Below are 24,657 nucleotides of genomic sequence, written 5' to 3'. Positions count from 1 at the left end.
ATGGATATTACTACTACTACTACTACCAACATGGATATTACTACTACTACTACTACTACTACTACCACCATGAATATTACTACTACTACTACCCCCATGAATATTACTACTACTACTACCACCATGAATATTACTACTACTACTACCACCATGAATATTACTACTACTACTACTACCACCATGAATATTACTACTACTACTACCACCATGAATATTACTACTACTACTACCACCATGAATATTACTACTACTACTACCACCATGAATATTACTACTACTACTACTCCCACCATGAATATTACTACTACTACTACTCCCACCATGAATATTACTACTACTACTACTACTCCCACCATGAATATTACTACTACTCTACTCCCACCATGAATATTACTACTACTACTACCCCCACCATGAATATTACTACTACTACTACTCCCACCATGAATATTACTACTACTACTACCACCATGAATATTACTACTACTACTACCACCATTAATATTACTACTACTACTACTACTACCACCATGAATATTACTACTACTACCACCATGAATATTACTACTACTACTACTACTACCACCATGAATATTACTACTACTACTACTACCACCATGAATATTACTACTACTACTACTACCACCATGAATATTACTACTAATACTCCCACCATGAATATTACTACTACTCCCACCATGAATATTACTACTACTACTACTCCCACCATGAATATTATTACTACTACTACTACTACCACCATGAATATTACTACTACCACCACTAATGTTACTATTACACCTACCACTGCTACTACCACCAGCACTAATATTACTACTACTCCTACTACTACAGCTCCATCTAGATCTATAACACAACCCACTACCACTACTACTACGACTACTACTACTGCGTATTCTAATCCTGTGCGCTTCATATATTTTAAACAGTGTAGTGAATTGAAGTCACATTTTGGGGGGCCGCCCTGTACATCGTATTTTGGTCATTGTTATCCAAAAAGCCACTCTGGTCTTCAAACCAGACTATTAGAGACGTGCGTATTAAGAAATTAGGGCCAAACTGCAAATCCTGATTCTGTTTTAAAGGTCCTCACATTGGCGGTGGTGACGGAGCGAGCGCCAAAGCAGGTGAGGGCGCGCCAATTCCGGCCTGAACGCGACTAAACAACTCACTTCCTGCACGTGTGCAGCCACAGACAAAAGACTTTGGTGGATTTTGCTGCCCGTCCTGCTAGCGGCCTCCGCCGCCGCCATCGTCCTCCGGTTCAAATGCAAAAAAGTCCACGACCACACGGGTACGCCGCTCCTACCCGACCGATCACAATTCCACCAACCCGCTCAATCCACCTCTAAATTCCCATTCCTTTTTCCCGCCAACAGAAACGATGGATGCGGGAACGGAAAAGTAAGTAACGAGAACAAAACCCCCCGCGTGGCGACGATCCCGCCCGCGTCGGTAAACGAATCCCCGTGTGTCCGCAGCGCGTCTTTCCAGAGCCGCCCTGAAAGCACCAAAGACGGGGTCATGCTTCTCGGCGTCAAGTCGTCAGGCGGCGAGGAGAACGGTGAGTCGCCTTCACCGAGGCAGGAAGTGGCGGGCTTTTAATATCTTATTGTGCATGGGCCGGCCAAGCCGAAGGTGTTTCCTGCGATTTGGAGCCGCCGCCCCTCGACCAGAAGCAGGGCCCAAAAGATAGACATTTCCTCCAGTAAACACGGATTTCTTCTAAACGGCGGACTATTGTGCGCATGCCAAATGTCACCATGGCCTAAACACACACAGACACACGCACAGAGAAAATGTATAATGTGTGTGTTGGTCTCTCCGAAGGAAATGGAGTCATTTTGAAGGAATTCCTCAAAGGAAGAGAGTGTTTAGCGCACGTACGATTACTTTGTAAACATTCAGACATCTTGTTAAAGGTTTTTTTTATGCTTTTGAAAAAGAAAATCATGTTTAAACCAAAAAAAAATGACATGTACGCATTTGGTGACATCAGTTATACCCATGGGAGTAATAATGACATCATGCTAAAGGGCGGGGCATCTGGATCCTCACATTTGATTGGTTTGAAATAGATTAACTATGAGGCGACTAGTAAGGTTAAAAACAACCACTTGTTTTATTTTTTGAATTGAAAAAATGTCATGTTTTTGGTTTTGAATTAGTGTCTGATTATGAAATGACAAATTAATGTTTTTATGTTTCAGCTGCAAGATGAAGAAGGCCAGCAAATCTCACCATTAAGTGGAACTGTCACTCAACTAAGTACCCATTTATTGTTCACCAAAAGTTCTTATCAATTCTATTTTTTTCATAACTGTACATCAGGGGTGTCCAATTTTTTTTTCCTTTACCAAAAAATGAAGGGTAAAAATAGATTTGTTTTTAAAATGTATTTATTTTGAAGTATTAACTCATTGACTTCCATTGATAAATGTAATAATAATCTAATAATCAGGCTAATTTTAAGATTATCAACATGGATTCATATTATATTTCAATAAAAAGCGTCCAAATTTCAACTTGTTGTTTTTGTTTATTACTACATCAATATAAGATTGCTTCACTGCCATCTACTGGGGGGGAGGTGGAAAGGGAAGACGGCTCTATTTGTGTTCGTCTCCATGGCAACCGGTCGACAACAAAGTCGAGCATGGGGATTCAGTGGTCAAAAAAATCTTGATTTCTAGCAATCGTTCGACACAAAATGGCACCCAAGGCGGCTAAAAAGGGCGCAGCGGGCAAGAAGACCGCCGCGGCTCAGGGGCCCGACGTCCAATCGTGGGAGAGCGGTCTCGCCAATACACCTTTTGATGAGGTTTGTATGTTGGGCAGCATTAAAAATGCTATAAAGTGTGTTTTTATGTTCTGTTTAAGCATTGTTTTTTTACTTTTTATGTATATTGACCATAACTCAATAACATCACGCAACTGCCAGAATATTAGATTAGATTAACTTTTATTCAACCCGTACTCGGGGAAATTCACTTTGTTGCAGTAGCAAGACAGTAGCACAGACACAGTAAAAGACAATGTAGACCTAGATAAAACTGAAACCAAACAATCCTTCTCTTTCTCTTCAACTGCTTGACAAATTTTTCTACCCGATGACTCGGTTTTTCAGGAGAACTGGCAAGCATGCGTTTGCCTGCTGGTAGGCCAGGGTCCTCAAGACGAAGACCTGCTCCGGTTGCTGGCCCGGGCGGTCCAGCAACCCCAACGCAAGCTTTTCAGCTCGCTCACCAGGGAGGAAACGGAAGCCAAAGTACACTATCCGATATTATTCCGATAAACCTTATCGATAAGAGTGTAACAATCTGTGGAATCTGGAACTTTAATTAAACACAGATTCGCGAATACGGCAATCCCAAGGTGAAAAAGCGCGACGCCTTCCCTCAGTACCACGAGGTCGGTCGATAGCGAAAAACAGCCAACGTGGAGTGTTGGCTTCCTGTTCCTAACTCTCCAACCCGGATTTTTTCAGGTGACCTTGCCCGCCAGGGAGCTTCTGGAGGCCCGAGAAGAGATCCCGGCCGAGCTCATGGCTCAAATCATCAAATTTATGCTCCTCCAGATTAAAGAAGCCGACCTGCAAAGGCGAAAAGCCGAGCACGTGAGCAACCCGAATGAATTCCACCCTTTACTAGAAAGTCACGGTATTTTTTTGACACCCCCGAAGATTGCCGCGATGCCTCCCAAAGCCAAAGAAAAACCAGCCGGCAAAGGCAAAGACAAGAAGTCCAAGGAAGAGCCGCCTCCGAAACCCAAAACGACGAAGCTAAAACGGAGGGACGATGTCGAACCGCCCAAGTACATAAGTAAAGATTATTCATATTTTTATCATTTACAGCAAAGGTGTTCAAATGGCCTCCCTTAAAATGAATCGCCATCCCGCGTTTTTGCTTGTTGGCGCAAAGACGACGAGCCGAAGGACGGCCCCCAACACTACGTTCTCATCTTGGGGTTTCACAAACCTCAGCTGGTGGGGACACTGGACGCCGCCGGCGTCCACGTGTCCAACGTCATCAGGCTAAGCGCCACGGACACGTCCCGTAACCATCCCGACGAGACGGAAGAAGACGAAAGCTCAGAGCCCAGCGGTAAGAATTGCCAAAGCAGCCGTTTGATCCATTTCAGTTTCTGGATCAGGTTCCTCGGTTCTTCAACGTTGGTTATCCTCCATCAGCCGAGGAAATTGCCGCCAGGGAGGCCTTGTCCGCTCAGGCCAAGCTACTCGACGACTTCTGGGCGGGTCTCCGACCAGTCCTGGACAACGGCGGAGTCAACTCCAGACTCCATGACGTGGCCCACTTGGAGTACACCGTTCCGGACTCGCTGTTTCCCTTTGACCTTCAGGATCCCGAGGCCTTGGTTGGTGAGCGCCTGGCCTTCACGTCTGTCTCGGTCAGGTGCTGACGTCTGCTCGCAGATGGCGGTGGGGACCAAGATGTTCGACGACGTGGCTAATCTCATCTACGACTGTCTGGACTGGCGCCGCCAGCACCAGCACTACTTGGACAGCGTCAACTTCGTACGGGTGCCCTTCGTGGTCTCCTGGCAGGACTTGATACAATCTGCTGAGGTACCTTGACGTAGTTTAAAAGGACCCATTTATAATAAAAAAAATAGCCACTTATAGTCCAGAAATACGGCCGTTTTACTGAGCAAAATGTTATCGCCTCCATTTTGTGCTTCCTCCCAGGCTGTAACAACCGTGTCCCCGCGTTCGAAAAAGCCCGGCCGCCCACCACCGCCAAGTAAGTCTTCTTCTCTAGCGTCCTCAACGCCACGACTTGCGCTCGCCGTTCTTGCCTCGCAGAGAAGGTGCCGTCGTCCAGCCCGTCTCTCAGCACCGACGTGGACATGAATTACTACAGCGGTCTTCTGGAAAACATCCCGGCCGAAGCCTGCTCCGTACCCCTCATCCTGCACTGCATGCTGGAGCAGGTTTGCAACGTCATCCTCCGGGTCTTTGCGTTGGATTCCGGGCTCACTTTGGCGCCCCCAGGTGGTGTTCACGAGCGAGCAACCTCCGCCCGAAGACTGGGATCCTCAAAAGGCCAACATTTTGGATCAACACGTGGTTGCTCAAATGCTGCAAAGCGTCATGCCTCAGGTCCAAGGAGCAGAAGAGAAGAAAGAACTTCTGACCAGTTTGCTGACCACCGTACAGACCGAAGAAGACAAAGAGGTGCGTGGCGGGGCGACGCCTACTAGAGATAATTCTTCTTGAACCCGTCCTATGCGTTCCGCTAGGTGCTTAAGGAGCAGTTTGACGAGGGGGAGGTACCGGAGAGCCCCCAGCAGCCTGCCATCATCAGACACCATGACGAAAGGGCGTTACGCTTCATTGGTATAAATGTAAGTCATAATAAAAGCCATTTATTTTTATTTTTATTGGCTAAAACTATGCGTGGATGCTAGGCAAGGTCACTTGCACGCATTAACTAACACTGACTCGTGATGGTACGTAGCTTTCGGACTATTGGGGTCGTCTTATACTCAGGGTCGTCTTATAATCGGGGTCGTCTTATAATCGGGGTCGTTTTATAATCGGGGTCGTCTTATAATCGGGGTGGTCTTGTAATCGGGGTGGTCTTGTAATCGGGGTGGTCTTGTAGTCGGGGTGGTCTTGTAATCGGGGTGGTCTTGTAATCGGGGTGGTCTTGTAATCGGGGTGGTCTTGTAATCGGGGTGGTCTTGTAATCGGGGTCGTCTTGTAATCGGGGTCGTCTTGTAATCGGGGTCGTCTTGTAATCGGGGTCGTCTTGTAATCGGGGTCGTCTTGTATTCGGGTCAATACGGTAGTACAAAAAGTGCAAGATAGGGTTACGGTTAGGCTAAATACAGACGTTTACGTAGCATCTTCTCTTATTGGTTATTTTCCCCTATTTTTAGAGGATGCAAGACCTGAATCCAGCCCAGGAAGAGGCCTCCATGATGATGCGATCGCCCGCTTGGCTTCTCATCAAGTCAGTGGCTCAACGGCGTTCCAACACGTTATGCTGGATGGCCATCAAACAACAGCTTCAGCGCCAATGCACCGATGGTCCGAAATAGGAAAAGAAATGTTTCCAGTGATTCTACCGATTCTGTTCCACTGAAAACTGTGCTCCGCAGATGAAGTGTCATGGCCGCAGGTGGAACGCTTCTTGCACCAGAGCATCTTTGAGAGCATGCAGCTGACGGAATTGGACCAAGGCGGCGTTCTCAGAAAGGATTGTCGATTATTGGGCATGGTGCAACGCACGAAAAAGCACCCCGTCAACCCCTGGGACAACCCCTTGTCTTTCGCCAAGCAGAAGCTACATATTCTGCGCACGAAAAGTATGTAGATCGTACTTTATTTACCGTATTCCTGGACTATAAGTCGCACCTTTTCCAGACCATCGCCTGTTAAGATATATTTTTTCTTCTCTGTTGCAGGGGCAACGTTTTTAAACGGCGACTCTCTTTCTCCAGAGGTGTTTGCATTTAAATCAACAAAGCTAACACTTTAGACATTAAAACGTTGACTTGAACATCTCTTGTGCTGTTTTTTTCCGCCAGCAGGTCATCGGTGAGCACCAAGCCATTCGTCTCGACCTGTCCGAAATCCAGAGGTGCCGACTGAGGTCCCTCTCCGACTGGTGCTATGTCGAACACTACGAGTCTGCCATCTTATCTCAGGTGACCGGTCATCTTCGAAAACGCCCTCAAGTCAAGAAATATTGAACGTATGTGACGGTTTTCTTTTTTGTCGTAGGTCCTCCAATCAGTTTCGCAACAATATCGCTGTTTGGACACACTTCGAGGCAGTCATAATAACGTGATGTACATTTTCTGCCACAATCCCATGAGTTCTCAACGCTCCTGCAAGGAATTCTGGAATGTAGCGATTCACACGGATGTCAAGTTCAGGTAGGAGTCCGGTCTTTTGATTTATTGGCAGCAAAATCATTTTTTTTTAATGATAGGAAATATTTGGAGCATGTAGCGGCCACCATTGCAGACTGGATTGATAAAGAGGAGATGAAGAGAGAGTTGTTGGATAAGATAAATACAAATCCTCCATCCGAAAGTACGGATCACGGCGACTCGAATGTTATTCGTCGTTTTATTAACTGACGAAAATATTTCAGGCTTGCCAGAGGAAGAAGCAGAGCCTTACGTCACAAAAACCTCGCTGAAAGTTTGTACCTCACACACACAGATGAATTACATTATGTTAAAGATCATTGTCCCATCAATCATAGCAAGTTGTCCAGGTCCTGAAGCGTCAAAGCAGCCCCAGACCAACACTTTATGCTTTAATCTTGCCACGCCGTTAAATAATCTCTCATTAAAGTAAGGCATTCCTTTTGTGATCGTCTTTACCATGAACGTAAAAAAACATCTGTTAAGATTGGCCCACCAAAACGGGGAATGGATGCAAACAAAATAGAGAAGCAGGTAGCCATTTTTTTGTCCTTCACATTGAGCCGTCATCCAAACTAATAGGCTATCGATCTGGAAGAAGAGCGGATGAAGGAAGAAGAATCCAAGAAAGGCAAGAAGGCATCGAAAGCGCCCTCGGCCAAGAAGACCCCCAAGTCCCAGCCGGCAGCTCCCCCGACGGAGGACGCCAAGTTGCCAGAGATGAAAAAAGGCAACAAAACCACCACCCCCGACGGGAAGGGCAAAGTTACTTCCACCGCTTCCACGACCTCCGGCCAGTCGCTTTCCAGTAAAGAAGATGACACGGATGAGGTTCGGGTTAACGAACGAATACTGCGCTACACGCAAAAATGCTAACGTGACTGACCCCCCAAATAAAACCACTTTTAGGGATTCACAGGCTTCCATATGGATGGAATGTTGGTCCATCTGTCAGGGTGTATCCAATACCTCTTCCCAGCATGCGGGGGGCACGTTACCATAGAGACCATCAGCTATGTTGAATGTAAAATCAACCGTGCGTTTAGCAGATGCTATTTGATGTACTGTACTTATGCGATGGATACGTCACTGTAGGTTCTAGCATGCTTAAGGTGGCCTTGAGAAAGGACGGTCATCACTTCTACACCCACATCCACCACGCCGTCAGTACCGTCAAAAACGACTTGAAGGGTAACGGCGAAGCTACTCCAAAAGCCCCTCCCGGGATAAAACCTGCAACGTGGAAGCGGTCCTTCTCGGCGTTGTTGGATAACGGCGTCCGTCTGGCGTACAGTTACGAAAGTCCACCAGAAAAATGCAATGGTGGGTGACTTCCCTAACGAAATGATTGGGTATTTTCCCTTGAAAGTTGAATGCTATGATAGCGCGCTAGCATCCAGTTACAGTTTTCTGGACTATAAGTCGCACCAGCCAAACAATGTATAATTAAAAAAAAATAACAGCTGGTCGAGAGAAAAAAATACACATGAAAATGAGTTGCAGGCCCAGTCAAACTATGCAAAAAGTGCGACTTATAGTCCAGAGATGTGGTGGGTATTCCTCCCCCACCTAAATTCACCCAAATTTTTCAACCCACGTTACAGTAACTGAGATTCCCGAAGCAACAGAGAAAGTCCCGCCCGATTCCAAAGTGGAAGAGGACTCAGAACAAACAGACTCCCCAAAAAGTGACGGTGACCCCCCAGAGGTACAGCTTTCACACACCCTAACAAAATAGACGTGGTATAATCTTTGGTTGCTTTTTTGGGGGGGGCGGCATGAAGCTGTGTGAAAGCCCTTTGCCCCTGGGTCCCCTAAACAGCCTCAACCTTTCCCTCCCGAACGGCTTACTTGTCCAGTTCATGCGTGAAGACGGTGAGTGACGTTTCTACCTCAAGAAAAGCTCTCACTTTTTTACGGTAACGCTGAAATGCGGGTGTTCTCAGAGGGGCGGGACATGTTGGTGCGTCTGAGTTTTCACACTGCGGGGCCCCAGGTCCCCTCTTTCGCCAAAGAGGCGTCCCGCACCATCACCAGTCAGGGCACCGTGATCCGATACATGAAGGACGGCTCCAGCGAGGTTCTCCAATCGGCTATCTCGCTCCCTCTTGGCGGCTGTGAATTCTCACCCGCGTTTTTTTTGCAGGTGCTTTTTGCTGATGGCGCGATCAGTTCCAGCTCCGATTCCGGCCCGGTCTGGGTGGAAGAAATCGAGGATGACACCATTGACGGCAAGGAAATTTTCCCGTGTGTGCATTTTCGTGGTGTTCATTCCCTCGGTTCTTCTAGAGCAAAATCCGGAGAAGCAAGTGACGCCCACCCCTGAAGGGTTTTGGACGACAACGACCCCTTACGGTACCCGCATGAGCACGGTTGCTAGCACCCACGAAATGACGCCCAATTGCACGCTTCTGACCTACAAGACGACCGACCCGGCCACGCAAGAGGTGAGACTTCTCCACCGGTCCACGTTTGCCGGATCTCCTCGGCTTTTGGCCTCCAGGTGATGCTCAGCCGGGAAGATCTGGTGGTGACGGTGCAGAAACCGGACGGATGTTTGAGTGTGGATCATGCGGATGGAACGAGAATCACCACGTTTTACCAAGAAAGACCAGCAAATACTGGTGAGGACCTCCCCACAAAATCAGATGATCCAATGTTAACGTGGCAGATTTTCTTCCCAGATGACGACATCGCCGCAAGCGTGACCGGGACAGAGGAACCGTCTCCTGATGAATCCACGACCGTGAACTCCAAAATGCACGAATGCAAAGAACGGGTGCTGTTGGTGGAGAACGAGGCCTGCGCCACGGTGTTGATGTACCCCGAACGATACGGGGCTGAAGTCTACTTGGCGGATGGAACCATTATCACCGGCAACTACGAGGGAGTTTACCAGGTGCAGCTTTTTCGTTGGCTGAGCTTTGATTAGCTCTCGAAATAACACTCTTGTTCATTGATGCCAGGTGGTCCCGTCCAGCGTCGGGGTCCTGAACATCCAAAGCGACGGCAAGTGCGTTTACACCAGCGGCGCCCCTCAAGATGGCTACCCTTCTTACATCATGAGTCACACTGACAAAGTGGTTTTTGACATCAATGACTCGGACGGAAACTACTTTCAGGTAGATAGATCTATTTCCAGGGGGTGCTGGAGCTTATCCCAGTCGACTAAGGGCACCAGGCAGGGGACACCCTAAATTGGCCAATCGCAGGGTACAATCAGTTCACAGCTTGGCTAAATTTAGAGTTCAAGCAGCCAACCTTGCATGTTTTTGGAGCGTGGGAGGAAACTGGAGAACCCGGAGACAACCCACGCAAGCTGGGTAGAACATGCAAACTCCACTAAGTAGAGACCCACCCGGGATCAAACCCAACAGGCTAATCACTCACCCACCGGGCTGCCCTTGAGCACATTATGTAATTCTGTGATTGAACCCAGTGCTTTATAAGCCTGGCGGGCTTTGTTTTACTTCGAAAATACAAAATGAAGATTCTCACCGTCTCCAGGTGTTGGAAGATGGCCAGGTGACAGCACGTGTTTTCCCAACTCAATACACGCTACGCGAGGACAATGATGACGAGTGGAAATCGTCCATGTCAAAGCCAAGAGACAATTGTCCCAGGTGACAAAGCTGCGTCAATCCGAGATTCCACTTTTGTCCCTGACTTCTTTCTAAACACAGGCTGTTCCTGGTCCACGAGGACGGATCCGGTACAGAGTTCCTGAGTAGACAAGCTGCAGAGGACTTGGTGCACCAAGCCAACTTGGACCCCAACGCAGCTCTGATGAAAGACCCTTTGCCTGACACTCAAGGTGGGTGATGGTCTGTCTAATGTACTGACCTAGATTCCGACAAAGCCTGCTTGGGGATCTTCCAGGTGAATTTGGCATCACTATCCTGAAGCCTGGCGTCGAGAGCGTGCGGGCTAGGTGGGTCCACACCAAGCTGGACCGCGACTCCATGCCCCAGAACCGCTACAACAGCTGCGATCATCTTTCACCTACTTTAGAGGTACTAGAACATAAACAGGGTCCGCAAAACCCAGACTTTGACACCGCCTCCTCTCATTTACAGAAACTTCCCAGTCCTTTATTCGGGACGACCACGGGGCAAGGGTTCAACTCGCGAAAGTTCAGAGCTGCAAGTGTCGCTGCACGCAGCTGCCCTAAAGTCTTGGAAATTCGGGAACTTTTCCAGCATAAGCTCTTGAACAGAAGGCTCAAAAAGATGGTGGACACCCGGCTAAAGGCAAGTACTGGATAAAACAAGATCACTTTGTTTGGCTCCTGTATGACTGATGGTGTACATCTATTACAGGAATATATCGAAAGTTTGATGGAGAAGGCCCAGTGGTCCTCGGACGTGATGCTCAAGGACCCCCGCAGTGAAATCGAGCAATTCCATGCTGGGGAGCTTCTCAGCCAGGTGCCCCACACAATACTATAGAACTTTGTTACCTTCTACTACTACTACCACTACGACTGCCGCTACTGGTGGCACTGGTAATGCTGGTAATGCTGGTAGTGCTGGTAATGCTGGTAATGCTGGTAATGCTGGTAGTGCTGGTAGTGCTGGTAGTGCTGGTAGTGTTGGTAGTGCTGGTAGTGCTGGTAGTGCTGGTAGTGCTGGTAGTGCTGGTAGTGCTGGTAGTGCTGGTAGTGCTGGTAGTGCTGGTAGTGCTGGTTGTGCTGGTTGTGCTGGTTGTGCTGGTTGTGCTGGTTGTGCTGGTAGTGCTGGTAGTGCTGGTAGTGCTGGTAGTGCTGGTAGTGCTGGTAGTGCTGGTAGTGCTGGTGGTGCTGGTAGTGCTGGTAGTGCTGGTAGTGCTGGTAGCTCCATCTAATTGATGTATAACACAAACCCCTACTACCACTACTGCGTTTTATAATCCGGTGCGTCTTATACTGCTTAAAATATGGTAGCTTTACTGCAATCTAGCGCGCCAAACATTGAGAATAACCTCAAAATCAGGTAGGGCTAATTGTACTGTACAAAGTGTGACTTTGGACGGTGTTCATTTAAAGTCTCTTCCAGAGGAAGGGCAGGAAGACTTCACTGCTTCAGAAAGGATCGCAGGTCAGCGTGTTCATTCCCAGTCTAGAAATTCCTGTCAATTGAATCGTCCATGTCTGTCCACAGGGGGCATTGGAGGTCTTTACAACCAAGCCGTGGAGACGCCGGATGAGCTGTTGGACAACTTGGAACATCCCAAAAAGATAGAAACCATCTGGTAGAGGACTCTCCGTACTTAAGGTGACGTCTTCAGAAGTCCATCTTTAAGAACTCAGGTCTTCTTTCAGCTCCGCCCAGGTCAAAGAGACACGGTGGTCAGAGACACTGGAACAGTACAGGTATGACTCCCAAGACTCACCGAGTCACATCCAGTTGACCCGAATAGAAGACAAAATGGCGGCTAATCTCCGGATGAATCTGTCCTTTCAGACAAGAGCTTTCTGAAGTCAAGGCGTGTGTTGACGCTCTAAGAAACAGGTTTATCGTACCGTACTTTCACCAGGAAAACATCCTTTTGCACCAGGAAAGTGTTTCGCTATTGGTCCTTCTCACCATCCAATCAAAACGTATGGTACCTTGGGGTTTACTGTCCGTAATCTTCCCCCCAAAAGGGGGTAATCAAGAGCGTCCCAACCTCAACCTCGCCCGTGTCAGACGATACGGAAGACACCTCATGGAGGGAAGAACTACATGAAGACTACCGTATGTACCGTACTGTATGGACTAGTATAGTCAGAAAACTTGTCATGACTAAAAAATAAACCGTATTTTCCGCACTACTACTAGCAAATATATTCCGCCTTCCATTTCAGAAAACATTATGACACCACCACTCGAGCACCTAACACCTGGTCCTCCACCAGATCTTCCTGGCTCGTTGCCACTCAGGTCCGTTAGCCGTTCAGGTCTCTTGATAAGGAGAAGCTAATTACGTACATGTTTCATACATCCAAAGGAGCAGCAGGATGCCTGGAAGGACAACTCCACCTGCAGCAGGTACTTTGTCCCGCAGGAACTGGAATAGGAATAAATATTTGATCTGGACTGTGCCGTGTCTCCACGAGTGTCCACACCAGCTCCGATCACCCGTATGGATTTCTACGTCCCACGGAGCTTGGTCCAGACTAATGTAATCGGGGAACCCAGACGTGTACCCATCCGACTTCCACCATCGATTATCATCTCCAAACCCTTCAGCGTGCCCAACCATCACGTGAGACGGCCGGTAGATTTGAAAACCGAGCCTAGATGTTGACCCTCTTCCGTCAAATCCGTCTCCAGTTCCGCTCGGTGGAGGATCCAGTCCGGCGCAGGTGTCGCACCATTTCGCTCTCGGACCCGAATACTATTATCCGGGGCTTTGAGGTGCGCCCCCCCAGCGTGGACTTTGGCTTACAGAAGGACGGCACGTCGTCTGCCGTCACCGTGGTGATGAAGAATGTGGGCGTCGACACCTGCAGGTGAGATGATGAGTTGAGCCATTTACGCCGTGAGGTGAGCTCACACTTGTTCTCCTCCAGGTTCCACGTGAAACAACCTCCCATCTCTTCAGGCCTTCGCGTCAAGTACCAACCAGGGCCTGTGAGTTCAATACTACATTCTCCCAACTAAAAGATTTTAACTTTTCTATACGCCATATTACTACTATTACTCCTAATATGACGACTCCTAATACACCTCCATCTTTCGGATGTATAACCCCGCCACACATTACTACTACTACGGATTCATCTAGTGAATATATAACACTACTATTCCTAATATGACGACCACTACTACTACTAATACTATTACTAATATGACGACTACTTCTATTTCTAACATGACGACTACTATTATTATTACTAAAATGTTGAGTAGTACTACTACTGTTACCAATCTGAGGTCTACTACTATTATTACTAATATGATGACTACTACTACTATTACTAATATGTCGAGTAGTACTACTACTGTTACCAATCTGACGACTACTACTACTATTACTAATATGTCGAGTAGTACTACTACTGTTACCAATCTGACGACTACTATTCCTAACTAATATGATGACTACACCTACTACTATTACTACTAATATGACAACTACTACTACTAATATGACAACTACTACTACTAATATGACAACTACTACTACTAATATGACAACTACTACTACTAATATGACAACTACTACTACTAATATGACAACTACTACTACTAATATGACAACTACTACTACTAATATGACAACTACTACTACTACTATGACAACTACTACTACTACTATGACAACTACTACTACTACTATGACAACTACTACTACTACTATGACTACTACTACTACTATGACAACTACTACTACTAATATGACAACTACTACTACTAATATGACAACTACTACTAATATGACAACTACTACTACTAATATGACAACTACTACTACTACTATGACAACTACTACTACTACTACTATGACAACTACTACTACTAATATGACAACTACTACTACTAATATGACAACTACTACTACTAATGACAACTACACAACTACTACTACTAATGACAACTACACAACTACTACTACTAATATGACAACTACTACTACTACTACTAATATGACAACTACTACTACTAATATGACAACTACTACTAATAATATGACAACTACTACTAATAATATGACAACTACTACTAATAATATGACAACTACTAATAATAATATGACAACTACTACTAATATGACAACTACTACTACTAATATGACAACTACTACTACTACTATTACTATGACAACTACTACTACTAATATGACAACTACTACTACTAAAATGACAACTACTACTGCTACTAATGACAACTACTACTACTAATATGACAACTACTGCTAATATGACAACTACTACTACTACTAATAAGACAACTACTACTACTACTACTAATATGATGACTACTACAGCTCCATCTAGGTAATTTACAACATAAACAATCTAACCACTACTACTACTACTACTACTACTACTACTACTAGGACTACTGTTAAAGCTTCATCAATTGGATGTACATGATTTACATTGACGTAATCAAACTGGCTGTTTAGGTACCCGCAGGCCTGCACATTGAACTAATTATCGAGCTGTACGCCATGTGCGATGCACTGGCGGGCCACACGGACCCGGCCAAGTACATCTCCCACAACATCGTCATCCCCACCGAGACCAACATCATCTATTTGCCCGTCACGGCCAATATCCTTCCAATATGCTCACCGCGCAACTTTGGCCATCTTAAAAGGATGATGGATGCTTTCCTTCAAATAAAAGTGCTCCTCCTTGACTAGATTACCCATCGTTCCGGAGAACTTGTACCGCTTTTTGTTAAGAGGTCAACTCGGTTTCGAAGGCAGCAGACCAATGGCGGCCCGCAAACAATCCCGCAGCCTACCAGCAACTCGGGAACCAGGACACAACCTGCCTGCTTCGCAACGGCCTGTCACGGCTGCAGTGGCAGGTACAAAATTCCACAAAATCTTGGAACACATGATTTTTACACTTTACCTGTTTTCCTCAATTTTCCGGTTTTCCTTTTTACAGAGCATCGCAAACGCACCGCCAGTCTGTGAAGAGCACATCTTTGCTTTCAAATAAAAGTCTTTTTGAAATGATACTCTTTTAAACCGTGTCCTCATTGCCATTTGAATTTAAAGGAACACTGGGTAAGTTTAGAAAGAGACAATCCACCCATGCTTTTTTATTACAGTTTGTTATTTTTTTTTATACTTTTTCCCCCTTATTCAAAATATTTTTACATAGCTTTTAAACACAAACTCAGACCTGTTTTACATTTTACTTTTTCATCTCAATATTCTATAAAAAATTTTTTTACTTCATCTGCGATATTTTTAAACATTTTTTTATACCAAAACCGATTCCCATTTCAGCAGCGCCCGAACGTGCGGTTCATCCAATCATATATTATATTTTGTCCATCAATACTTATTAAATAATTCCAAATTGTCTGTCAGCTTCCTTTCATTGCTTTCCCCCCTGTTTGCACTGCTTCCAGATGTGTGTTTTCATATTGAAGCATTTAACCAATGACATTTCAGCCATTATTTGTTGCCAGGGTCAGAAATCTGCCTCAAGGCCTTCACAATCAGTTCTGCAGGCTCTGCTGCATTAAACAAGCGTCGATAAGACTGTTGCTTTAACCAATCAGATTTCGAGTTGGCAACACCACAATGCCTTGTCGCAGGCGTAGGGATACGTCATCGCTTTCACCAACTATGATTGGCTAGTGATTAGCCAGAGCTACCAAACTGTATCTGGAGCGAGCTGCACAAGCAAATATATTGTTGCGTTGATTTAAAGCCATTTTCAAGATGGACTATGCCAGAAATATGACAGGACAGGCTCAACTTTCAGCATTAGCTTTGATGGCGATAGAAAAGAAGGAAGAAAGAAAGGAGGATGGATATTGTGTACAGTTAAAAAGGATTTTTGGTGAGTAAAATATGGCTATATTCCTAAATAATATTTCAATTGTGGGCCAAGTTCTGATATCTGAAAAGCTCCAGTGTTTGTATTTAATCACTAAATGCTGCTAGGAAGTGGATTTTACCCCATTTTAGTGCAATTTTTGCCGTTTCGCGTATGGAGGTATATGGACGTATCGACGTTCATCGCTGTCTTTTTACTCCGGGTCCGGTTCTGATGTCTAAAAAGATCCAGTATTTGTATTTAATCATTAAATGCTGCTAGGAAGTGGATTTTACCCGTTGAAGGCGCTACGAGAAAATACACGGACCGCCACTGGGTTCATCAATGGACTTTTGCACGCGCGCATCTCATCAACCGCGCGTGTGTGAAAATGGAGATGACGTCACAGAAACGCAAGGTGCAAAAGCAGAAGCGCCCCCTTCTGTCATCCTCGCCGTCTCCCGTTTTGCCACCAGAATAGTCGTCTTTGCGCCACGGAGCAGCGCCGGGAACAAGGACACGGTGTGACTTTGCTTTTTTACTTATTTATTTCTATAACTCCCCCCTTCCCCATCCATCCCCCACCCAACTCCACGCAGAATGACGGAGCCGGCGGAGGAACCTTGAGCGGACTATATGATGCCCGTTTGCCGCAGGCGCCGCCATGGTGAAATCGGACACCGACCCGCGGCGGATGGGGTGACCGCGCCGGCTGCTCCACCCGGGAGGAGGTCCCTGGCTTCGGACGCGGCCGCCGCCTGAGCCCCGCTCCTAGAGGGGGAGGAGGTGAGGAAGATGCGGACTGAGGAGGAGAGGGCCTCTGCACAAGAGCCCATTTTGGAGGACGGCTCAGGACGTGAGCAGGTAAGGACGCGGACAAGTTGCGCAATTTTTTGGGGGGGACATTGTCGGGGGGTTGAAGAGACCTCCATAGCCACCCAGTCAAGGACACTAGTGTGCTTAAACAGGCTCGCACGATGCATTGTTGTTGTTATTGTGGTTGTCGTGGTGGATGCCCTTCAGTCAACCAATGCCAATTAGACTATTCTGCTTAGCATAGTACCACAGATGTCTAATAATAATAAGAATAATAATAGCTAATGATATTTTCCCCTTTTCGCCCTCTAAAAGTCAATGTTTTGCCCATTAAATGCAAGAAAACAGTCCAATATTTCAACATTTTTAGCCAATGCTAGCGTTTAATGACCGCGTTTTTTAGTTCGTAATAGTGTACCACATTTAAAAAGCTAACAATATCTGAATGTTTTGATTGTTTTTCCCCTAGGTCAGATATTCCATCTGCAAAATTGTTCCATATACAAGAGCCAACAGAATATAGGAGCTTGTTGATAGGTTGAACAATGACAGGGATGACATGTTTTGTTAATAGGAGCATTTAATAAGCATAATCAGTTAGCGAGTTGACTGGTTAAGCTTGACAACATCCAGTTACCCCTAAAAAAACTAACAAATGTTCCGCAATATATGATCATGTGTGTATGCTTACATGGTTTACAGGGTCCTCTGTTCTTGAATTTACGTATTTAATGAGAAAACACGACGGTTTGGTTCTACCACCCATCGGATCAAGTGTACCATCATTACCCTCATTACAGCCGCCTTCCTGTTTTGGGCTGGCGTATATATGGCCTGGCCTCATCCTCCAATCTGGCACTCAAGCACTTATCTCATTTACCTTTAGTCAATAGTCAGCTGCCAAAGTGCAGTGGAGTCCTTCCTCCATTTTAAAACACTACACGTACAGTATCCCTGACAAAAGAATACAATATTCCACTTTTGTTTCCCTTACGATGCCTTCTTAACGGCCTATTTTCCAGATCTTCGCTTCATTGGCCGCCCACGCGCTGGGATTTGCTAATTATAGCGACTTCGGTCACATACACAGCACAATTGGCGTGTCCGGAAATCTAAAATATCTTCAAAACAAACCATGCTTGTGAAGTTTTGCTAGGTTTCAATGAGAAACGGAGAAATGAGTACTACTGTCGACAGTGAATGTTGCTTTTTGTGAGTATTTCCTTCAAATTCCATGAACGTTCCTCACGTTGCCTCGACTCTCTCTCTCTCCGATCCACTTAGAAACAGTCGCCGAGGGAGGCAGGAAGTAGCGGCGAAGACGGGGGGGTGGAGAGTGAATTGAAGGAGGGAGGGAGTGAAAATTCAGAGATGGGGAATGATGACATAACTCAAGGTAGGAGGACAGGAGTGGGATAAGACGGTAGGATTTGACTTCGGGGGCAGTCGTTGACAATCTCCAAGAATCCCCCATCGCTAAATAATTAACATACATCGCCATTCCATGTCCTCACGGTGCAATCGTGACCACGTGCACTTAGCCAGGCACTCACTGTGTATGTGTGTAATTTTCAGCGCTAATGCTGTGATGCGTTCATGGTGGTAATGCATCAGTTTTGCGCACAGCCGCAAGCTTACACACGGTGAAATGGGACACCCTTTACCAAGCGAGAAGGTCGTTAGAAAAAAATCTCGCCAGGACAAACTGCAGTACTTCAATCCCTTTCCAAAAATCGTCATAGTGTTGAGTGTCCAAATGTAATACCTGTTTACTATAGTGACCTCTATAAAAAATGGAGGATAAAGAATATAGACTGACAAATTGGACAAATGCGGCTAGCGGTTAGCGCGTTAGACTCACAGTTCTGAGATCAGGGGTTCCTGTGTGGAGTTTGTATGTTCTCCACAGGCTTGTGTGGGTTTTCTCTGGGTACTCTGGTTTCCCACCCCACGTCCCAAGCATCTGTTCTACCAAACGTCCGTTCTACCAAACGTCCGTTCTACCAAACGTCTGGTCGACCAAACGTCCGATCGACCAAACATCCGGGGACCAAACATCCGGGGACCAAACGTCCGGGGATCAAACGTCCGGGGACCAAACGTCTGGTCGACCAAACGTCCGGGGACCAAACGTCTTTTGACGAAACGTCCGGTCACGCAAAAACCTAGCTAAGCTAGTTGAAGACTCTAAAAGACCCCTATTGTAAACAGGAATGGTTTTCTGTCTCCTGCAATTTGGCTGGCTACCACATCTAGGGTGTCCCATGGTTGGGATAGGCTTCAGCACCCCCTGCAAGCCCCGGTACAGAAAATGAGTCACTCCCAACTCTTCGTTTCCTTAGCAACGTCCGCTCCAGCAGTCCGTGGCGTCGTCCCTGTGCCGGGAGTGCCACTGGAAGTGCCTCCTCCTGACGCTCCTGATGTACGGCTGCTTCGCCACGCTGGCTTGGTGCGCCATGTGCCGTGTGCCCGTGCTCAGCTCGTCGCCGGTGCGCGTGGCGGCCGCCGACGGCAACTCCACCTCGGCCGCCTACTACAGCGACGTGGAACGCTTGGAGAGCCCCTGCTCCAGCGGCTACCTCTACATCCCGCTGGCTTTCCTGGCCATGCTTTACGTGGTCTACCTGGTGGAGTGTTGGCACTGCTTCTCCAAGACGGCGGTCTTGGCTCACGCCGAATTCCGGGTGGGTATGACTCTTGTGTTCCGGTCAGGATCTCCGATTGGCAGGAAATCCGACGGTATCTTTGTCCGTCGGCAGGATGTGTACGAGCGTGTACAGCGGCTTCAGCAGGCCACGCCCTGCATTTGGTGGAAGGCCATCAGCTACCATTACGTGAGGAGGACACGGCAGGTGACCAGATATCGCAACGGGGATGCATACACGACCACGCAGGTAGGGGATGTTTCGTGACCCTATTTTTCAGCGGCAAAGACGAAAATATATGTCAATTTTATAGGGTTGTTGGACATTTGATGGATTAATTGTTAATACAATTTAATCAACATGGAGACATCTTTAAACATACACTGGTTGCAACTTGCAAGTGAAAATCACTCCTGATTCGTCTTCATCCAGGAGGATTCTGAAAAACGGTATCCTCCTCTGTCCATTTTGTCGCGCCATACTCAAAACATTTAATGTAATCTGATTCAAAACAATTGCATAAGCTAACCGAATAACACCATTAAGGTCAAAAAACAACTGCCACAACCATCTCAAAACCAAAAACACCTGCGTAAGAATTTGCACAAGTAAGCATACAATGTGACCCGAGCGGATCGGAAACCAAAACAAACTGTCCAAGTCAAAGCAATTAATGAGTCCCTTGTAGATCAACATCCTCGGCCTGGAACAAGGTGTTCTGCTCAGTCGATAGTCCTGAAAACAATTAACTGGCCTCGAAAGCAGCTGTGGGGGAAAGTGTCCTTGTGCTTACTTGGTCCCAACATAAAGCACAAATTAATTTATAGCTTTATTTCCTTGTTAAAATGCTTAATGAACATATAGAAACATCCCAGAATAAACCCAACAACATTGATCTGAGGAAGGAACAAAAACTGGTCCAATTTTAAAAAACGAACCTTATACAACTGTACATTTGATGTATTTTACCCTTGGCAGGTGTACCATGAGCGGGTCAACACTCACGCATCCAGTTCCGAGTTTGACTACGCCCGCTACGGGGTCAAGGATGTGTCCAAAGAGCTGTTAGATCTTCAGTTGCATTCGGCAGTTCGCCTTCGCTTCACCAAGTGCTTCAGGTGAGCCCACGCCGTTCACCAGCGTTCTATTCCTTCTGAAAGTCCGCCGCTTCTTCGGTCCTCAGCTTCTCCAGCGCACGGGCCGAGGCGGCCTATCTCACCCAGGTAAGTGAGACGAAAAAGCCCCAGGGATGCCGGTTCTCGCCCGGTCTTACCCCCATTCTACTCCGTCTCCCAAGCGAGCGCGGTTCTTCGGCGAAAACGAGGGTCTGGACGACTACATGGAGGCCAGGGAGGGCATGCACCTGAAGAACGTGGATTTCCGCGAGCACATCCTGGCGTTCCCGGACCCCGCTCGCCAGCCGTGGTTCTCCAGGTACAGAGTGTTCTGGCTGGCCTCGGCTTTGCTTCTGTCGTGGCCGCTGCGGGTGGTGTCCGAGTACCGCACGGCCTATGTGCACTACCACGTGGAGAAGCTGTTCGGGGAGGACGAGGATCTCGGCGCGGGGGGCGGTCGCCCGGGCGCCGGACCGGGAGGGGGCGGCCGAGGCCGAGGAGAGACTGAGAACGGAGGTCTGGCCAACGGGTCCAGCTACAGATCCATCTCCCGGGTCAACACGGTGGACATGACGGAACTGGAGTGGCACATCCGCTGTAACCAACAGATGGTTCCCAGCTACTCCGAGGCTATCCTCATGGAATTGGACGCGAACGGGGGGACAAACCCGGGCGCTTACACACCCGTGTCCGGGCCCCCGGGCACCATCCCCAACATGGAGGGAAACCGGCCTTCCTTGGCGCTTCCCGCCGTCTTCAACTCGACCTATCTTCTCCAGAGTTGCCCCCGATGTCGGCGGACCACGTCCAGCTCCAGCCTTCCCTCCCGACTGAGGGCGCCCATGGGTACCACCGCCCTGCTCAACGCCACGGTGGCGGGCCTGAGGGCGGCCGGGCGCGGCGGGGGCCCCGTGGGTGGCCGGCTGGTGCTCAGTCGCAGCGGCTTTTCCTTGGGGAGGCTGGGGGGCGGCAGACGGAACAGCTTGCTGCATTCCCGTAGCGTGGGGGGAGGACTGGCGGGAAGTCGGGAAGACGGGGCGGCGAGCGGAGCCGCCGGGGGAGGCGGCGCGGGGGGGTTCTTGGGTTTGGGGTCCCGGCAGGAGGACGAGGAGACCCGAGGCGTTCTGGAGGGCGAGGAGGACGAGGACGAGGAACTAGAGGACGGGAGAGAGGAGGACGGAGACGGGGATGGGGACGAGGAAAGCGAACCGGCCCCGGCTGAGAGGGAACGTCCGCCATCTTATCAGGATGCCTTCTTCTTCCCCGTGCTCATCATCCACGGAGACGAGAGCTGCCATGCCGGTGACCGTCTCTGAACCTCCAAAACACGTGGTCACCAGGCAGGTTTTGTTGGGATTCTCTCATTGGCTATACGGTGGCGCTTCGACTTGTGGCATTACGTCATTTCCCGGCCATCTTTTCCACCTCAATTTAGCCTTTAATTCCAAAAGAATTGAATTCATAAATAGAGCAATCATTTCGATTGCCCACCATACAACGATTTATCTTAAGATCCCAACTCCGGAACGGATTACCCTCGTAACTCGCGTGTGCGGTCGATTGGTCGCCGGTCTTTTGGTCGCCGGTCTTTTGGTCGCCGTCTTTTGGTCGCCGGTCTTTTGGTGGCGGTCTTTTGGTGGCGGTCTTTTGGTGGCGGTCTTTTGGTGGCGGTCTTTTGGTGGCGGTCTTTTGGTGGCGGTCTTTTGGTGGCGGTCTTTTGGTGGCGGTCTTTTGGTCGCCCCGACCGCGACAACGGGCGACCAAAAGACCGACGGCCAAAACAAGGTAAAACAACTCGGTATACGCATCAATAAAAGCCAACAATGGCCATGAGCAGTTTCACTGAGCCGACGTGTCAGTGTATAAGAAGAGTTTGTATGTACATGCGTTGTCCCTTTAAGAAGCTACGTCAGTCATGGTCTTAGCAAGTTCTCCAACAAAAAACAATAAAAGTCCGGGAAATTTGGAGCTTTTCTTTAGCCTAATAATTACGAAGGCATTAAGTATGACTAAATATTAATTCGCAGTTTGTATTTAGGGAATTTGAGTAACGATTTAAATGGTAATTATCACTTACCTTCCGGGCGACCAAAAAAACGGCGACCAATTGACCGTGTACCGTAACTCGGGGGTCCACCGCGCTCTTTTTTTGGCAGAGGATAAAGAATGCATGCCCGTGACCTTCATTATCTTACGTTTGTGTAGAACCACATTAGCATTTTGCTCGTGGACTTAAATCACCGTTTAGTTGAAAACAACGTTTTTTGGGGGGGCGTCGCTCGATGCTAGCCCCCCGACAATCCCATTAGCGAAAACTGCTATCTGTAGAAACTCAGGTCGCTCTTGGTCAAGCTAGCACTGTATAGCCATTTTCTAATCTAATAGAAACCTCCGTGAAGAATCCCATCCCAACCAAAGACAGGAAAACCGAAAGTTTCAGTTCTATCTATGCAAGTGCAGGAGTAGGAGGAGCACCCACGCCAAACACCCGCCACGAAACCCGGAGTCCAGTTCTTCCACTTTGTCCCCGTTCCGTACCGCCGGATCACCAAAGCGTCGACTGTCCGTACCAGAGCACCGATCTGACAATTCGGTACAACTTGGTGCTTTCCCAAATCTCGTAAAAGACCACTCCGAGCACCCCGCCCCCCACTCGATGACTCCTCCTCTTCCTACCATCCTCAAAGAAGAAGCCACGCCTCCTCGTGACAAATGCACAACTACAACGTGGACTCGCAAGAGCAAACTTGCCCTCCATCACTGCACATTTGGCCCATTTAGAGGAAGGCTAGCTACTCCTCACCTGCTCCTGTATTTGACCACTCCCCCTTTGGATGGAAAGCACACATTGAGTCATAAAATACCACGAACCATGACTCCAAAAAAGACTCGCCCATGAAACTACTATTTTTCTGGAAGGAAAGCACTTATACGACACTATATTCTACTTATAATCTGTGCTTATGCTAACCACTTGGCCACTTAAACTCTGCTTAGACATTTAAACGGAAGCCGCCACCCCAAAAATAGAAGAATCGGTGGGTGCGCTACTTTTGAATGTTACGCACAAGCTGGCGCACAAAATCCAAAAGCATGAAAATGTCCTCCTAAGTTGCCTTCATGTGCCACTGCTTCTCTTTTTTGGGGACACCAGAAAGTCTAGAAACCTGAAAAAAAACACATGTAGACCAAGTCTGGGGGAATTGTGGCTCGCTAGAGGGCAGCAAAGCTTCATAATGCACTTTTTAGGGGCGTGGCTTAACAGTGAATCAGACAGGGTAGAAAACTGTATTCGTTAATTGGATATTCTTGAGGTAAAACTATTTGCCCAGACTAGTAAAACCACTTGTAATGCGAATTCGAACTGGATTTGCACCAAAAATGACATGAATAAATACATTGCTGAAAATTCATACATCAGGTAAAATGTATCTCAAGTTTTAAGTGATAATCAGGCAGCTGATTAATAACGATAACAAAAAAGCACTATGTAAGTGTAAAAAAAAATGCAATCAATTCCATATTTTTTTTCAAACCATCCACAAAATCATCACATCGTTAAGACGCGTCCAATCGGGAGCGAATGGACCACGGCAATACGCAAAAATCTGCCTTCTTTGTGCTAGTGAGATCATTCGGGGGTGCTTGACTCTGTTTGCCCATCATAATGACAATAAACACGCCGATTGCA

General features: G+C 47.3%; 3 protein-coding genes across 3 annotated transcripts in view; all 3 read left to right on the top strand.

Annotated features, from left to right (window-relative positions):
* Window positions 1-2,546, top strand: part of LOC144066145 (uncharacterized) — a 3,195-nt gene extending 649 nt beyond the window's left edge. The window contains exons 3-7 of the mRNA XM_077589491.1: window positions 1,107-1,148; window positions 1,211-1,315; window positions 1,401-1,425; window positions 1,503-1,585; window positions 2,232-2,546. Of these exons, the coding sequence (XP_077445617.1) occupies window positions 1,107-1,148; window positions 1,211-1,315; window positions 1,401-1,425; window positions 1,503-1,585; window positions 2,232-2,242 (266 nt within the window). The 3' untranslated portion in view covers window positions 2,243-2,546. The remainder of the gene's footprint in view (window positions 1-1,106; window positions 1,149-1,210; window positions 1,316-1,400; window positions 1,426-1,502; window positions 1,586-2,231) is intronic.
* A 125-nt stretch (window positions 2,547-2,671) lies between these two features.
* Window positions 2,672-15,576, top strand: spag17 (sperm associated antigen 17). The gene is made up of 48 exons (XM_077589490.1): window positions 2,672-2,842; window positions 3,149-3,289; window positions 3,373-3,432; window positions 3,509-3,637; window positions 3,704-3,842; window positions 3,942-4,124; window positions 4,211-4,395; window positions 4,454-4,606; window positions 4,727-4,781; window positions 4,844-4,971; window positions 5,033-5,215; window positions 5,281-5,385; window positions 5,923-6,073; window positions 6,145-6,351; window positions 6,451-6,488; window positions 6,574-6,693; window positions 6,770-6,924; window positions 6,981-7,084; window positions 7,146-7,350; window positions 7,408-7,411; window positions 7,504-7,752; window positions 7,831-7,945; window positions 8,017-8,244; window positions 8,526-8,629; window positions 8,706-8,796; window positions 8,868-9,001; window positions 9,068-9,152; window positions 9,211-9,368; window positions 9,425-9,820; window positions 9,888-10,043; window positions 10,429-10,544; window positions 10,605-10,735; window positions 10,801-10,934; window positions 10,998-11,171; window positions 11,241-11,348; window positions 11,945-11,996; window positions 12,060-12,150; window positions 12,221-12,271; window positions 12,363-12,457; window positions 12,546-12,635; window positions 12,746-12,821; window positions 12,889-12,929; window positions 12,998-13,146; window positions 13,215-13,393; window positions 13,454-13,514; window positions 15,013-15,160; window positions 15,258-15,422; window positions 15,506-15,576. The coding sequence occupies exons 1-48, from the start codon at window positions 2,732-2,734 to the stop codon at window positions 15,532-15,534; spliced, it is 6,162 nt and encodes a 2,053-aa protein (XP_077445616.1). The 5' UTR covers window positions 2,672-2,731; the 3' UTR covers window positions 15,535-15,576.
* A 1,251-nt stretch (window positions 15,577-16,827) lies between these two features.
* Window positions 16,828-24,657, top strand: LOC144066086 (transmembrane protein 151B-like). Its single transcript, XM_077589435.1, has 6 exons — window positions 16,828-17,254; window positions 19,549-19,890; window positions 19,966-20,100; window positions 20,830-20,969; window positions 21,035-21,074; window positions 21,149-24,657. Exons 1-6 carry the CDS (start codon window positions 17,186-17,188, stop codon window positions 22,280-22,282), a joined length of 1,860 nt encoding a protein of 619 aa, XP_077445561.1. The 5' UTR covers window positions 16,828-17,185; the 3' UTR covers window positions 22,283-24,657.

Source organism: Stigmatopora argus, chromosome 20 (assembly GCF_051989625.1).
Source record: "Stigmatopora argus isolate UIUO_Sarg chromosome 20, RoL_Sarg_1.0, whole genome shotgun sequence".
Taxonomy (NCBI): domain Eukaryota; kingdom Metazoa; phylum Chordata; class Actinopteri; order Syngnathiformes; family Syngnathidae; genus Stigmatopora; species Stigmatopora argus.
The sequence above is the reverse complement of the archived record's forward strand: the minus strand, read 5'-3'. Positions and strand labels throughout refer to the sequence as shown.

Coding starts and splice junctions, on each gene's coding strand:
- spag17 (XM_077589490.1), top strand. CDS start 2,732: ATGGCACCCAAGGCGGCTAAAAAGGGCGCAGCGGGCAAGAAGACCGCC. Junction 6,352..6,450: donor ACATATTCTGCGCACGAAAA/GTATGTAGATCG, acceptor TCTCTGTTGCAG/GGGCAACGTTTTTAAACGGC. Junction 10,935..10,997: donor ATCTTTCACCTACTTTAGAG/GTACTAGAACAT, acceptor TCTCATTTACAG/AAACTTCCCAGTCCTTTATT.
- LOC144066086 (XM_077589435.1), top strand. CDS start 17,186: ATGCGGACTGAGGAGGAGAGGGCCTCTGCACAAGAGCCCATTTTGGAG. Junction 19,891..19,965: donor TGGCTCACGCCGAATTCCGG/GTGGGTATGACT, acceptor GTCCGTCGGCAG/GATGTGTACGAGCGTGTACA. Junction 20,101..20,829: donor ATGCATACACGACCACGCAG/GTAGGGGATGTT, acceptor TACCCTTGGCAG/GTGTACCATGAGCGGGTCAA.